Consider the following 16,144-nt stretch of genomic DNA (forward strand, 5'->3'; position numbering starts at 1 on the left):
GGTGATTTTCTGTGCTCCAGTATTCATTTTGTTTGAGTGCTTGAAGTGATAGATGGTGGTTCTACTGCTAGCAGTCTTAAGTTTTGCACTGGGGTAGGGTAGTCATGCCCCTGTTTCAGCTTCTTAGATATTGTTTGTTCTTGCTGAGAAGTAGAGCTCCTGATTAACCTTGAGTGTTACACAGAGAAGTAGTACTTGAGAAAATAAAGCAGAATACCTGACATGATGTGTATTTCTTTAAGTGTTGTAAGAATTGTCTGGGTTACTATGTTAATACCGTTTTTACAAGAAAATACTCTACATGCATTGCTGTTCCACATACTACTTAAGATGAAGACTTTTCAATGTTAGAGAAAAGAGTTCCCAAAGACATGTTGAAACCTACAGTAATGCTGTTTACTCCAGGACAATTTTATTTTATTACAAAAATAATAAAAAATATTTCTATAATAAAATGAAATTTTCAAGGGCCTTTAATCTCAGTACGTAATTTGTATATGATCATTAGACTATTTTAAATGGTTGGATGAATATCAAAATTTCTGAAAACAGGCATTTTTTATCCTGTCACAGAAACACCACACTTTTTTTATTTTCTGCTCAACGGCAATCTGTGGCAAGAACGATACAGAAGACTCTACTGTGGGCAGTCTAGGTGGGGACAGGGTAGCTGTCAGAATATAGTGTACTTGTGAATGAAATCCGCTTGATACTAGTCTGTATAGCACTCACTCAAGAGACAGCACTTGGAATACACAGGTGAAATGCCTTCTCTGAGACAGGTAGTTGTCCTTTATGCCACATTTTTGCCACTGGGAACACCTTAAATTACATTAATACAATTAAATTTTATGTATTAAGTATATTGCAAGCATAAAACATGGTAAATCTCAAAGAGAAATTAAACACATTGGTTTATAGCTCAAATGCTTGTATCCTTACCACTGATGGAGTGTAATGGAAGCCTATATTCAGGAGTGGATACTTTTAGTATCTGAAATATGTTTGAAAGTTAATTGTAGACATTGATAGTAATGCCAACAAATCTTATCCTTGCTGTTACCTGTAATAACTTACTTTGCAGATTTGGTAGAAGCTAACCTAAACAGAATTATTTTCCAAAATGCTTATTAATTACCAAAAAATATATAATGTTGCTGAACTATTTTTAATTTTTTTTTTCTTAATTTTACCTCAGAAGATCTCTTTTTGTGTTTCTGTTGATCAAATTTAGTGTCAGTGTATTCACCAGGAGATATTGTACCTGGATTTTAATTCAGGGTATAGTGTCCTATCTTCTGTAGATGAAAATGGCAAATGAGTCTCTTCATAGAAATTAATTCATAGAAATATTTTCTGTTCAGACCTTTAGGGTTGACGAACAAGAACAGAGAAGAATTTGGGTCATCTGCTGTGAGCCTAAACCATAATGAAGTAGTTGCTCATAGTGACTTGAAAGGTAATCTTTTAAATGTGAATCAAACCAAAAGTTACCATTTCTTGGCATTTACAGAGTAGTACAAAACAATAAGCAAATGCAATGCAGTGCCCTGCTCAAAGGGCTAGAGGTTACACCAGTGGATTTGCTTTCTGGCAGTCCTGCTGATTCACTCTGCTTTGATAAATTGCTTCAGTTTCCTGTGTCATGGTTTCAGTGTCTATAAAATGGGGCCACTGTCAGTCTGTGTATCTAACAAATGTCTTTTGAGACTTTAATTCATCTTCAAGAATTTTAACGTACCTTGATGAAAATTAATTCACTGCATGTTGTGTATAGTCCTGTTTACTCTGTGGTATATGGAGAATTCTGGTTGCTGGAAAAACTGTTGAGATGTAGGTCAAAAGTTATACTGGATCACTAAGCAGAGTTTGATGTCGTTAGTCCAGCGAAATAACCTATATACAAATGAACTGGACTTACCATCTTTTCATGGAGTGGCTTCAGAAATACATAAACTCTACCCTAGAAATAAGAGTAGTTTTTAAATGCACTTAGAGTGCAAGATAACATGTGCTCTGCATTGGGAACAGATGCTGGCTCTGTTTCAGTTTTAAACTAGGGCATACCAAATGTCACAGCAAGCTAGTGCTGAGGGACTTGGCCTTGGAAAGAGCCAGCTTGACATAAATGAGTGTTCATGTGACAAACAGGGTCTATTACTGGTTTTCTGAATAAGGGTTGTCTTTTAATGTCTCATACCGTGGTGGTACTGCTTTGGATCAAAGTTATATTTCAGTAGAGCTTAAATGCACTTTAAAGCTAAACCTTCATCATGAAGTGATCTATACTTTGTCAATGGGAAATTCTGGAGTAGAGTTTTAAATATAAGAAGGTTTTACATTCTTGACGGGTTAGACTTTACTACTGTCATCATTTCTGAAGTAGCATTGACTGAGTCACTTGCAAAAGAAAAGTACACGTACCTCTGCCAAAGTAGCCATGTAGAAAGTACCTGACCAGCAATTCCTAAACAGAATGGAGACATAGATGTCGTAACTGGTGTCGTAACTTTTCTGAGCAGCGAATACAACGGTCATTGTGGTGGTTTGGTATTGCTCGCTGAAAGCGAGATCAGCACTGTGCACACGTGTGTGAACACCAGAGTCAGGTAACTCTCCAGAGGGGAGTGGCAAGGCATCGTCTGGTTTGATGTGTGCAGTGGAACAACTTGAAGAAAAAAGTTACAAGGAAGCAGCTGCATTTTCTCTTTTGCCTGCTTTTCCATATTTAAATTGATATTATGAATCATCAAGGTGGTGCTTCTCTTATGCATAGAATGTGGCCTTGGAAATGGTCCTGTAGTCTCTAGTTTAATATAAACAAACAAAAAAATATTATTGATCAGTGTACTGAGGGTTACGCTGTACCGTGAGGCTTCAGAAGAGCATGCTTGATGAAAGTGTGTGGATGGATAAAACACGAAAATCTTACTGAACATTGTGCTGAGAGTTGCACTGTACCTTGAGGCTTTGGTTAGTGCAGGATGTGTAGTGAAAATAGTTGGGTGGAGCATTAGTTTGATAGCTTTCCAAATTTCAGCTATGTACACACCTCACAGGGAGGTCATAGTTGCCATTTGAAATCCAACAGTGCCTTTTTTTGTTTTGTATTCTTACATTCTTGTTGACAGTTTCACCTAAGTGGTTTCAAAGCAAACTCATCTATGTTCCACTATCCAGTGAGATGATCTTGGTGATGACAGCTTGATCACTTAATCCCTGTCTTATTTGAATATAAGAAATGATACATTGAAGCATCCTTGCAGAATTAAATAATCGGTTTGTGGCTCTTACAGAGTCTGTACACAGTATTGGAAGGGAGGAGACAAAATTGACGGAGGTCTTGATGCTGATTTTATAGGAAAAAAGAATGCTATAGGGTTTTGCCACACGTTTGGTCTCCTCAGTCATCTTAGCTGAAGAGGGGGAGCCAGGAGGTCAGCCTTCATTGCAAGGTGGAGGGAACAGGCAGCCATTGGATTAGATGAATGAGAACTGAGGATAGTGAAGATTCTTGCCAGCTAGGAGAGCAGACTCCTTGATGTGGAGAGTTTGACTGTTAGGAAGTCTGGCAGTAAGAGTTGCAATGCACGTGAAGAGTAAAAAAAAGAAATGTAGCCTACTAATGGACCAGATAAACAGCAATGTGTTTTTCATTTTTTAATGTGATAGACATGGGCCAATGACAAAAAAATATCGGAACACTCTAGTACTTACTGCTGAGCATTTTTATTAAATCAATGAACTTGTGAAAGTCATTGATGAAGTACAAGGAGCACAGATTCACTGACGTTACTCAGCTTTTAACAGCAAATGCAGTGACAATATTTTCTTCAGTTTATTCCAGTAGTTCTGTTTTTTATTTTAGACAAAAATAAAAGCAATTCAGGATATGGTGGTTCTAGTTTTGGGTGATAAGGTAAACTAGAAATAATCTATTCAGTTGTCTTACTGTGTTCAGTACTTTAAAAAACATGAAGGTTTTTAGAGGCAAAAAATTTTAACCATTTTTTCTCATGCCCCCTTTTTACTTTATAGGGAACAAGGAAACCGTTCAAGTGTTGTGTGTTTGCTTGTATTTAGTTAATCCCTCAAACCAATATTTAGATAAATAGTGGTCAGGTGATAATTAATCACACATATAGAAAGTCAGATATGCTAACATTTGCAATCCCAGCAGTATCTTCTCTTGATGTTTTAAATGTGTTAGTATATGAGGCACCATATGTCTGTATCAAGTTAAATTTTACAGAAACTTGTATAGCTGCTGTGTTCTTAAGACCTAAAGGTCCTAATCTAATAACAATAAGTCAATTCATTCCTAATTTTGTCAACCGGCTTCTTTAAGGAAATAAAAATTGCAATTGAAGATGTGATTAGAACACATGTACTGTTTCTTGCTTGCTAATTTAAGTGATATAGATTAAAATCGAACCATACAGGAAGGAGTAAAATCCATTACTTTATAAGTGGGTTAAAATAATCTCCTTCAGTGTTTCTGTACAGAGGTTTCTCAGCAAGCACCTGCACCTTGGTCTGTAGACCTCACCTTGCTTCCAGATGTGATACACATATCGTACAATGCACAGGGATCATCCACTGCTATCAAACTTTTCTCTTCTATAAATGAAAATATAATGGAACTGGCAAACACTAGATTTTTGTGTTTGCCTGTGGAGTATATCTTTATTAGTGATATCCAATTTAAGGTCAGGTAGTATTGTGTTATATTTTGTATTACAATATCAATGTAGAAGCAAATTGCTCGGTTTCTGTGAGGTAGAGTGATATTTCCCACCTCAGTATTCACGTTTACTTAAAAGCAACTGTTGCAGAAATCAGATTAAGCTGAAAATAGGAGTTTTCACTGAAAATATACATAATGTACAGTGTTTTGAAAAAACTAATAGGATTTAACTGAAAATCATTTTTTTTTTTAATGAAAATTTGATTAACAAATCAAATATTAAGGACCAAAGTTCAAAGTCTGTTCCTCAAGGTGAAATAATGGAGAGAACAGTTGTTGTGAAAGGGGGGGGGGGGGTAAAAAAAATCCAGTCTTGTGTGGCCAGTACCGAATATGTGACAGACGCAGATCGGGAGGCAAATGGTAATTGTTTATTTACAGCAACATTTAAAGGTTCTTTTGGATTGCCACTGATAAAGTTAAAAGCTACGGGTATAACTAAAGGTTTATTGCTAATAACAACAACACACTAGATATATACGTGCGCGCGCACACACAAAACAATAAACTTGCCCTCTGTAGGCCCAGATGCCTGGGAAATAGGCAAGCTCGTTGGACAGAAAACACAATAGACCAAGAAACAGTAAAGTCGCAACAGGAATTAAGAGTACACTCAGGATGAAGCATAGAGATGCACCTGAGGAGAAAAATATGAATACACCCAGGGAGGAAAAGCATATTTCTCAGCGTTGGCTGAGGTAAAAAATCTTACCCACACAGCGCTTAGCACCTCACCAGTGCTGAGTTTCATGCTTCCAAGCATACAGCTGCATGGTGTACTTCGTACTTCGTCATTAACTGTGTTCTCTTTACAACAGTGAACTAAGCAGATGTATTCCCAATTCTGGAATACTTGAATTCTTGCTAGTAGTGCATGGTGCCTAAGGATAAGTTTGTTATTTTAATCTCTCTCTGATGATGGCTATTCCTCATCAATGGAAATTGTAGCATTTATGGCAAAATTTCAATGTCTATAAAATAGGGCATAGGGGAGTATGGTTTTTAGCTTTTTAAAGCTAGCTTAGATGTGCTTTATAAGCAAGCACTGTATAACTGTTTCATCCAGTCAGTACCTCCTCTTAATAAAAATATTTTGCCAAGTATGATCTTTATCTAATGTGGTACTTGAGCTGTGTTATGAGCGATTTTGGAGTTGACTTCTAGTTCCAGCAAAAGCTAGGTACAAATCCATACCTTTTCATGGAGGGAAATCTTCATGACCTATGAGTCTTCCTGCAGGAGTTGATAGTGCTTGAAGTGTTTCTTGGTCTTTTAGGGAGTGTGGCAGAGATGTTCAGTGTCTACTTCTCAGTCAGATGATTGTGCTGTGTCAGTCTGTGATTGTGAGGGACCAAGCATGAATATCAGGTGTTCTTTTTCAGTACTGGAGAGTATATGGGACAAATAAAAATCATTAAGAGGAAATGAGTGGAGAGAGGAGAAATTACTTTTCCAAATTCATGTTACAGTGCCAGGGGCAACACTGGGCTCTCAAATGGTTCTGCCTTGAGCTGAACTAAAATGAGTTCAGAAATGGTAGGTTTTCAGGTATGGAGAGGATTCTGTTGCACTTCTTTCCCTGACTCTAGTTTCCGCAGTGGAAGGCGGGAAGGTTAATTTTGAGTGAGTTCAGTAGATTTCATATTTGATAACAGTACAGCCTAGTGTTGTTACCTGGAGTTTTGTGCTGAGAGTTTTTTGAACATGGGACAAAAAAATGTAATGGTCCTTGAGTTTAAGCGCTTTTAGAATTTAAACAAAAAGATTGTCAGTATTCATCTTTTCTGAAAGTGCTTGCTGGTGACTATTAGTTCATTATAGTCTGTTTTCCTAAAATGTGGGCACTTGAAAATTGGAGCTATTTGTTCAACAAGAGACCAAATTGTTTTCAAAGTACTTTATCTTTTCCTCTGATGTGTTTAGTACAGGAGTTTTTTTAAGCACAGAGGTCAGCTTGTATATAGGGAATGAGGACAGAAAGTTCCTGTGCCCTTGCCTTACTCAATACACATTTATAGATTTCTTCTTTCTTCTTTATCTCTTCCTTTCACATCACCTTTCCAACAGTTACAGTGTTCTACTTTCTACTTGAGACCTAAACATATTCTTCTTTATATTCCTTTACAAAAGATTGTACTTCTTGAATTATGTTATACTTGCTGTCTTTGAGCTAACAAATAACCACAAGGTTATTTTCTGCTTTATAGCTGTTAGTTTGGAAGAAACATCAGCCTGTGAACCTGTGGAATATTCATTTTGATGTTTCTGCATTCTTATTAAAGGTGGTAGAAGTGCTAGCAAATGCGATGATTGTGTTAGAATTTGTAAAATAAGAACCATCTGAATTGCTTTAAGATTTTCATTTATATTCTGGTTCTTTATGGTTTTGCTTTTTACCTGTTAGTACCTGTTAGCAGGGTCTTGGTTACTTCTTCAGTGTTACTGTTTTAAAAGAGTTTGTAATCAGTATTTTTCTTTACAGGGAGAAGGGAATTTATCCAAAGATTAAAACTTGAAGCAACCTTGAATGTGCATGATGGATGTGTAAGTCACTTGCCTTTTTGTTTGTTAAGATAGGTTAAATTGTAACTTTGTCGCCACAATAATAGTTCCTTAACTTAAAAGTGCAAATGGTATTAAAGGTGTGCTGTAAAACTGCTTGTTGAGAATTCAACATCAGTATTCTGAAGTATCTAGGTATTTGTTTCATCTTCAACATCTGACCTTTGAAGTAAAACGAAATCCCATTCCAGTACCTTAATACTGTATCCCACTACTGAATGAATTAATCTCCTAAGCCAGGAAACGTATTTCTATCTTTTCAGTTAGCACTCATCTTAAAACCTTTAAATGGAATTTTTAGTAGTTTTGTGCTATGTTGATATATTTTGTTGACTCAAAGCTGTATTAATGTTCTGAATGATTTATTCTCCAAGTCTAAAAAGCAAATGAACTGCTACATTCCTATGTAAGGAGGCAGTAAAACCAAAAACAAGCCTGCCCTGAAATGCAACAATATAACTTGAAGTATTGCTTATTTAAATACTTAATTTTTGAAAGTGGTTCAAATATTGTAGCTCATATTCTTTTAAATAAATGATTTTACTTAAACTAGATATAGGGAAAAGAAATTGCCATATTGCCTTTGTTGAATAGAACAGAAATTCATGACTGTTAGAGAATTGTCTTTGTTGTACACGATAACTGAAACGTGAAAGGATGCTAGAAATTATCTAAAAAGTGAAAATGTTAAGTGTAAAATTTACACCTTAACATGTTTATCTCAAAAGCTGTTCAAACGTAAAGATTTTTTTATTTTATCTTGAGCTGCCTACACTTGTCACTTTAAATTAAGGAGTGTTACAATTGCAAATAACATAGTAGTAGTTTTAAAGAAAGTGTTAATCTAACCTTTTGGCTTGAGATTGCAAGTGTGATTTTTGATTTATATATTTTTGAGAGATTAGAAAGGCTGGGAACAGCAAGGATTATAATCGCTGTATGTATAAAGTCAGCTACTTTTGCTGTACTGATTACCATTGTAAGTTTATGTTCTGGTACAGATAGTGATGACCTAAAAACCCAAATGCATTAATTTCCCTGGTTTTTTTCAAGAAATTTTATAAGAATGATAATATAAGATCTCTTCCAACCCAAATGATTCTATGATTCTATGTCTAGAAAGTTATTTATCAGTTCAAGATTGTAACTGATTTTTTGTTTAAAATTTCTTTCTTAGTACTTTTTCAAATATACTTAAGATTAAAATTTTCCAATGTCTGTTCATGAAGTTGTTTAGGATCTTTTAAAAATCTGTTTTCTTGTAAAAATAGTATTTTTTGCCAATAAAATAAGGAACGGGAAAATAGTGGGGTTTTGCTACTTGTTAAAAATGGAGTAACTGATCTCAACCTCTGTGTCGTGGAAACGAAATTGCAAATTTGGTGTTGGCTATTTGCTTGAATCTACCTAGCGGATATGTGTTTGAAAATTCATTTTGAGTTGATTGTGGTAGCTTTTAAAGTGTGCTTTAACATGTGGTCTAACTTAATTTTTTTACTGTGTGGAAAATGTTTTAATTGTGAACTTTACTGCATTATATGCAGGTGTTTAAAATATTGCTGCAATTTGAAAGATGTCTTTTTTTTTTTTCCAGGGGGAATAATCTTTTTTGGCTAACAACCATTCACTACAATTTCTTATCACTTGCTTTAAAAAAAAATCTGTGAAATAAAAGTAAATTAAATTACTGATTAAATTTCTTATTCTATCAATGGCAAATTATCATGTTAGTGCCCCACCCAAGTGCTTAATCAGCATGCATTTCAAATGTGAGGAGTGAATGCAATAATTGTCATAAGGGTGTTTCTGGATTTGTTGTTTGTTTGTTTTTTTTTTTTTTTAAATTTTTTTTTTAGGAAAGTTTTTTGATTTTTTTTTTTTTTTTGGGGTTTTTTGTTTGTTTTGATTTTTTTTTTTTTTTTTTTGTTAAGAACATTCACATTCTTCTGTGGAATAAGTTGTGGCTTGTATTTTCTATATAAAGCATACTGTGTAATTGGACATGGTAGACAACTAACCTAAGGCAAGATTTTTATTTTTTTTTTTTCTAATGAAGGATAAAAATAAAGTCCAACTTCCTACATACCATTTTATCTATGTTACACAAAAAAGAGGTCCTGTGGGGAAGTACAACTGTATGTGTAATCATACTCAGGTACAATATCTTTGAAGAAGGGAGTACTTCTCTGAATTACTTCAAGTATATGTGCTCTTATAGTAGTAGTATTACCACAGCACCTTTTTGTTTGAGATACGAGTATTTTAATCTCAGAGTTTAGGTACCTGTCTTTGAACTAGTGCAGTTTTCCACTTCATTTGAAGACAGTTTCTAGCAGTAATACTTGAAGTAATTGAATTAGTCTACTGAATCATTGATATCTGCTTGCAACTTTATTGTTTCAAAGGCATGATTTGCCTCATTCAACAGTGTTCACATTGTCCTGTTTGGTCAGGTCATATGTATGTCAGAAGTTGCCGTTTTCCGTGTTAATTCTAAAGGGAGCTTAAGATGATGAGGAGATGCACAGGGTTAGGTGAGATGCTTTCTGTATGAAGTGGGTAACTGCAAAGGAGAAATATTGAAAGGCAATCAGTTTGGACCAGCAGTGAAGAAGTGTGAGGAAAGTAGAGGAGAAAGCAACTCTAAGCTACATTGATTGAGTAAAAGTATTGCTTTGTATCCACCTCTGGTCCTGTGAAAGCTGGAGAAGGTAGAACTACAGAATGCATAGGTAGATGGAGTTTTTGACTGAAATATTACATATTAAAATATAGAGGATTACATGGAAGAATAATTCTGTATTTCTGTGTATAGACATTCGTTTCAGTACCAAACAAGCAACCTGTGTGACATACATCTCCTTCAGGATGGCACTTGAGAGCAAGTCATTTTGAGATGTGGTCCTAAAACCTATGGTTAAATAGGAAGCTTGTTTGCATATTGATAGAATGTGTAGGTTTTGCCCTTTCTTCCACAGATGAAAAGTAGTGCCTTTTTCACCCCCTTCCTTGCTTGGAAGATCTTTCTGACGCTCTTGATATCTACAGTAATTTTTATTTTCTTTCTTCTATTTCTTCTATTTCTTGTATTCTGTTAATCTATCCTGTTCACAAAACAGTTCAATCTGCTCTTACATTGCATAGAAGCAAAGAGTTTCCTTTTTCATTTTTTTAAGGATTGGCTGTACTGCCTTCTGCATTGTCTTTGAGGAAAACACAGGGACGGTAGATTTATTTGTTAATATTTGACTAATGAATCAAAAGTGACTGCTGCTCCTTTCAAGGCTAGTTGAGTTGCAAATAAAATTAAATACAGTTGATTAATGTGAAATGCTTCATAGAAAAAAAAAAATTACACACCCTTTGACTTTTCTCAACTTTTCAGTAATAATCTGTCGTTTGTGTTTGATAGATCCTTTCTTTTTACTCTAACAACTTTTTCCAAGAATTTCAAACAGTGTAATAGCTATTACATTGTGCTTTTAGCTGGATGTGGGATGGCTATGAAGGTAGTAGATAAGTAGCTTTTCTACACTGTTTTGAAATACAAACCAATTTTCTAGCTAGTTCTTATTTTATATAATTGTGTTTTAATAATGGGTATGCGACCATGGAATAAGACATGAGAACTTTTTTTTAATCTGCTCTTACCAAGCATCTGTTTTTAGATATCTGTACATGTCTTTATTGGGGTTATTCACTGTTGGTCAGTAGGTTGTACTGAACACGAAAATGTAGTGTATTGACTGATAACTTACTGGAAAATTAGTCTCAAAAAAAACCAAGTCAAGCTTATTCTACTGAAAGACTGATTTTTTTGACAGTGATATTGAGAAGGTAATCTGATACAGAATCAAAAGCCTGTTTAGTTGTAGACCTCTAGCACATATTTAGTTATGTCATCTCACTTCAGGATTTTTTCTGAACCGACTTGGCCCTGGGTAGGGTGTATTGAAATTGCTCAACCCTGAGGCAATCAGAGCAATGCAGTCGGACCAGAAGGAAAATGAGTGATATCTTGTGTAGGCTTATGATGCTGCAGTTTAGATAATCGTGTCTCAGCTTTGCATCTTCAATGCTTTTGAATCCTTCAGATTTTGTTCTTGGACACACACCCCTACACACACCCTCCTCAAGTGGTTTCATTTTTTTTCTAGCTCTTTTTATGTCATGGTTTTTACTTTCTTGGCAGATTCTGTGTTTTTTCAGTGTTTTGTTCTTGTTTCTATTATTGTATCCTTGTATTAGTATTTTGATTTCTTTAGGGCAATGATAATATTTTTCTGTCGGAGAGGATATTAGATGAAAATGAACATTCTTGGGCTTTGTGTTTGCCCTAGCTCTAGTACTGTGCTGTGTTTGACAACATTTTTAAAGTACAGTTGTTGTCACTTAAATGATAGATGGATCTGGGGGATAGTTGAATGCATAGTTTTTGGTAATTGACAGTCAGGGTTATAAAATCATAGGAGTAGCCATGCAAGGTCATACCAGTGCAGAGTGGAGCCTGGTAACTTGGCCCTGGCAGTGACCAGTACTGATTTTTGAGGAAAGTTAAGACAGGGCAAGCAGACAGCACTTGAAGGGTTTTCTAGAGAACACATCACACTTTATTGGACAGATGGAGGTGAAAGTAGCATTTTTGTTTCTGATATTTCATTTTTCTTTGGATATGTATATTTTTCCACTTCTAGTGTTTAAGACATTCCATGACAAAGAATTCCAGTTTTAATAAAACACCATATGTGTCATGTGATGATTTCATTGAGGGCCTTCCATTTTCTGTATTGTAAAGACTCATGGGAAATTATTTTTCTCTTTTTCCATGTCATTCACGATTTCATATGCTTCTGTCCTATCCCCTCTCCAAAACAGTACAAATTAATTACTTCTTGCAATAAAAAGTGTTAGATACCTTTGATCACTGTAGTCATTCTTTTTCATAATTTCTCTTTTCAAATGGGCAGAAACAGAAAGGGAAAATATGGGAGTGGGAGGTGAACCAAAACTGCATAGTGTGGAAGATTTAGATTTGCCATGTGTGGATGTATACACTGACAGAATGTTTGCTTTTCTGTGCATTTCCTAGTGATTTCTAATATTATCTGACTGCTGCTGAGCATTGAGCTAACTCTGCTATAGGCATGTCTGTTGTAGCATGAAGATTTTTTTTTTTCTTTTTAAATTACTTTTTTTCCTGAGTGGCAAAAATTCCTTTGAATCTTAATATTAAATATTTTAGTATGTTAATATGTCAAGTTGTTGCCCGTATGAACCATCTAAACCAGCTAATTCTGATTTTGTGACTTCACCTAATTAAGGTCCTCAACTAAGCTTGTGATTAAAATAATAGCTAAAATAGGTATATATTTATTTTAAACAAAAATAGTTTTGTCTTTTGGGCTCAGAATGAGACATTTGAATTAAAAGAAAGCAGAAGGATTTAGAATGAATTTCTTTTTTTTTCTAATTGTATAGTCTATTCTCATAGATCACACTAAATTATTCTGCTAACAGAATATAGCTAACAGAAAGTGCTGATGGTTGCAGTTTAAAGTTTTAAACTATTTTAGAGGCTACTTGAAATAATAATAGTCATACATCCAGTATTTGGTGCTTGTGCATGAGCTGCTGTTGGAAGACAGGTTCCTCTAAGGATAACTTCTGAGCTTCCTGGATTTTGAGTGCTTATACTGCTTTATTTCACTGACACATTATTAAACACAGTCTTGTGAAAAGGGGAATTGAGGAATAGGAATAAGGAAATATATTGTGAAGTTCTCTCAATACAATTCAGTACCTCACTGTAGGCTGCTTTTTTTCCAACATACACTTCTCAGAAGGGATCTGGGATTCTGCAGTGCTTTTTATATGATTCCTCAGGTGTGGTCACTGAAAAGTGTACAAAGCAACGGATAGTCAGAATTTGAATATGGTGAAAATACAACAATGAGAGCATTGTGATTCCCCCGAGTTCAAATCTGGAGAACTCTGTGGGGTAGATTTTTACACATTCAGTTGCTGTAATGTACTAACTGTGGCTACTGGAGAGCTTGTAGAAAGAGCTTATTTTACCTGATAATTCTCAGGAGCCAAGGGAGATGAGATTGAGATGCCATAGGTGAAGCAGGTGATTCTCTTATCAATATTTTTAAAAACACAAGGGTTTTGTTTGTTTGTTTGTTTTGGGTGCTAGCTGCTTAGAAATTATATCCTTTCAATTGAATTTAACTCCTATTTCTGTAGTGTTGGATGAGTATTGATGTTTCAATATTCTAAAAATTTAAGTCTAAACTAATTTTTTTTTTTAACTCATGCAGGTGAATACAATTTGCTGGAATGATACAGGGGAGTATATTTTATCTGGTTCAGATGACACCAATCTGGTAATAAGTAATCCCTACCACAGAAAGGTAGGTTTGTTTCTGGATACTTGATAATTTTCAAATAAGATTTATTATTTTTCAAGATATTAAAATACTCTTCAAGGTATTATCTTTCACATATTAATTATTGTCTGACAAAGATACTATCAGGAACTTTATAGTGTTTATAAATAGGAATAAAAGCTCACAGTGCTTTAAAACCTTAGTATTCTAATCCTTTGTGGTATAGGTATTATCCCATTTTATGGTAAGTGGTCTGGCACAAAAGGAACGTGGTCTCATGACAGATTAGTGTCAGAATCAGCAATAGGATTCAGTAATTCTTGTGAAATCTTACAGTCAGATAAATTATTTTCTGTGTCATGTTCGTTTTAGAATACGGTATTTTTTGCTATATGTAATATGCTGAATTGGCTTTCTGTGTGATGTTGTTGAAATGACAATCTTGATTAAAATGATTTATTACCATTTGAAATTACATTGCCGTTTGTGTGCATGCGTGTGGGTGTGTTTTGCCAATTACTAGGCCTAGCATGAATGACACAACCAGCAGAAAGACAAATCAGTTAGTGGACTCTATTGAATATAGAAAAGACATTCCAGGAATGATCGCTGGAGGTACAAACAAGTCAATTAGTTCACATGCAGTTGACATTACCCCCAACGATCCCAACAATGACATCACCCAACCAACAATAGGCAGAACAAACAAAGAACCAAGGCTTCCCATAGATGGAATGGGAAACAGCCAGGTCAACAGATTAAACACGTAAGAGAAAGGTAGCCATGTGGCCATCTCTCACCCTCCTAGCCCATGTTTACAAAGGTCCAAGCTGACCAGGGCCTAGTTACAAGGAGAATCAGGAGGTCCTTCCTCAACCAGGAAGCTCTGTGAAGTGCATCCACTTCACAGACAGACACTCCTCCCTTCCTGCAAGTGGTCCCAGCTTTTTATCCCCAAGCAGGACACCGGACCTTTGTTACTTAATGCACCACACCTGGGGCTCATTTCCCTTCTGGCTCTCCCTGCAGGGCCGGCCCCACCCTGGGGGGAAGCTATAAGGCAAACTCACCACCTCTTATGAAGGGCTGTGGGAGTCACCCATATGTCAACCTTAATTTGGGTGCTTGAGGTTCAAACCCCAGCATTTCAGGGTGGAAAAGTGTCCTTAGTCCAGGGTTTCTCTGGCACTGTGAGTTCAGCTAAAGAAAAGGAGGTGTCTAAGACAGTTGTGAAGCAGATGAGGCATATATTCCACAGTAAATGGTGTTGGAGAGTATTGCAAAGTAAATATTTTTCATGCAAGTAAAGGATGTTCAATATTATTATTTTTCAGAGTTTAATATATCACTATGGCATAATTGCTATATAATTTTCTTATTATACAACTATATTAAATATTGCCATATTTTAATAGATGCAGCAATTTCAACTTTATACTTTCATGGTATGATTAGGGCTTTTTCCTCCATTGTGTACTACTGCTGCACTTAAGTCAAGTGAGAAATATAGGAGCTTTTTGTTTTGCTACTTTTAACAGTCATCTGAGTTGGTTTTTTTTTTTTTTACGTAACAGAGCAGATAAGTGTTTTTTTTTTCCTCCCCAATATATGCAAATGCAATTATAAACCAGCAAGTACTAGCAAGAAGAATAATCAGTGTTGTTCCTGAGATGTACTAGAGCTGCAATTTTTTAATGACTGTTCCAATTCTGTTAGCTTATTTTCTCTGGCTTGAGTAACAGAATAAATATAGGAAATGTGAGGAAATTGGTATTTGTACCAGAACTCTACTGTAATTCTGTCATCTGGGCAGATGTCCTTATCACTATACTCTGTTATGAGCTAACAAGAGTAGCAAAAATAGACTTCAGCCATCAATATAGTCTTCTGTGTTAGTAAAATGATTTAATAAGGAAGCTTTTAATCTTATTTAACTCTTACTTACAGTTTCTGTTATGTATGGCCAGATGCAAATGTTAATTGTTACTAGGTAATGTGTCTCAGAAGGAGAAATTGTTTTGTTTCCAAGTTTGAATACGTTGTGTGTTTATAGTGTTTATGCATGTGAAGAGAAATGTGCTATTGTGATTTCTAATAGTAATTGCAAGTCTAAATCAAAAGGAAGAATGGTTTATTAATACTTTGGGATAGCTGAGAGGAATTCTTGTGGGTCTTCCTCATTTTATTTGCTTTAGGCATCATGTTGATAGAGGTGGAAAGGCGGAGGAATTTGGCTGGAGCTAAAGGTCCACTCACTACAAGTATAGTAGAAAAAGATGGGAATTTGTGTATTTATATCAGGCTGAGCACTTAGTTTTCAGGAGCTTTAAAAGGAGCCAAACACTCTTCTCAGCTAATACCAGTGTAAAGACAGGATTCTTATGTGTAGTTACACTTGGGGTTTTTGAATCTTTAGCCTGGTTTGCTTCTGGAAGAGAAAGGGTTC

At 35.4% G+C, this 16,144-nt stretch overlaps 1 protein-coding gene across 1 annotated transcript in view; it reads left to right on the top strand.

Moving 5' to 3' along the window:
• Positions 1-5,365: 5,365 nt before the first annotated feature.
• DCAF6 (DDB1 and CUL4 associated factor 6) overlaps positions 5,366-16,144 on the top strand; it is a gene marked incomplete at its 3' end in the record, with an annotated part of 69,347 nt that continues 58,568 nt past the window's right edge. Inside the window, exons 1-3 of the mRNA XM_008938661.1 lie at positions 5,366-5,435; positions 7,230-7,291; positions 13,630-13,722. Of these exons, the coding sequence (XP_008936909.1) occupies positions 5,366-5,435; positions 7,230-7,291; positions 13,630-13,722 (225 nt within the window). The remainder of the gene's footprint in view (positions 5,436-7,229; positions 7,292-13,629; positions 13,723-16,144) is intronic.

Source organism: Merops nubicus, unplaced genomic scaffold (assembly GCF_000691845.1).
Source record: "Merops nubicus isolate BGI_N331 unplaced genomic scaffold, ASM69184v1 scaffold3924, whole genome shotgun sequence".
In the NCBI taxonomy this organism is placed as follows: Eukaryota; Metazoa; Chordata; class Aves; order Coraciiformes; family Meropidae; genus Merops; species Merops nubicus.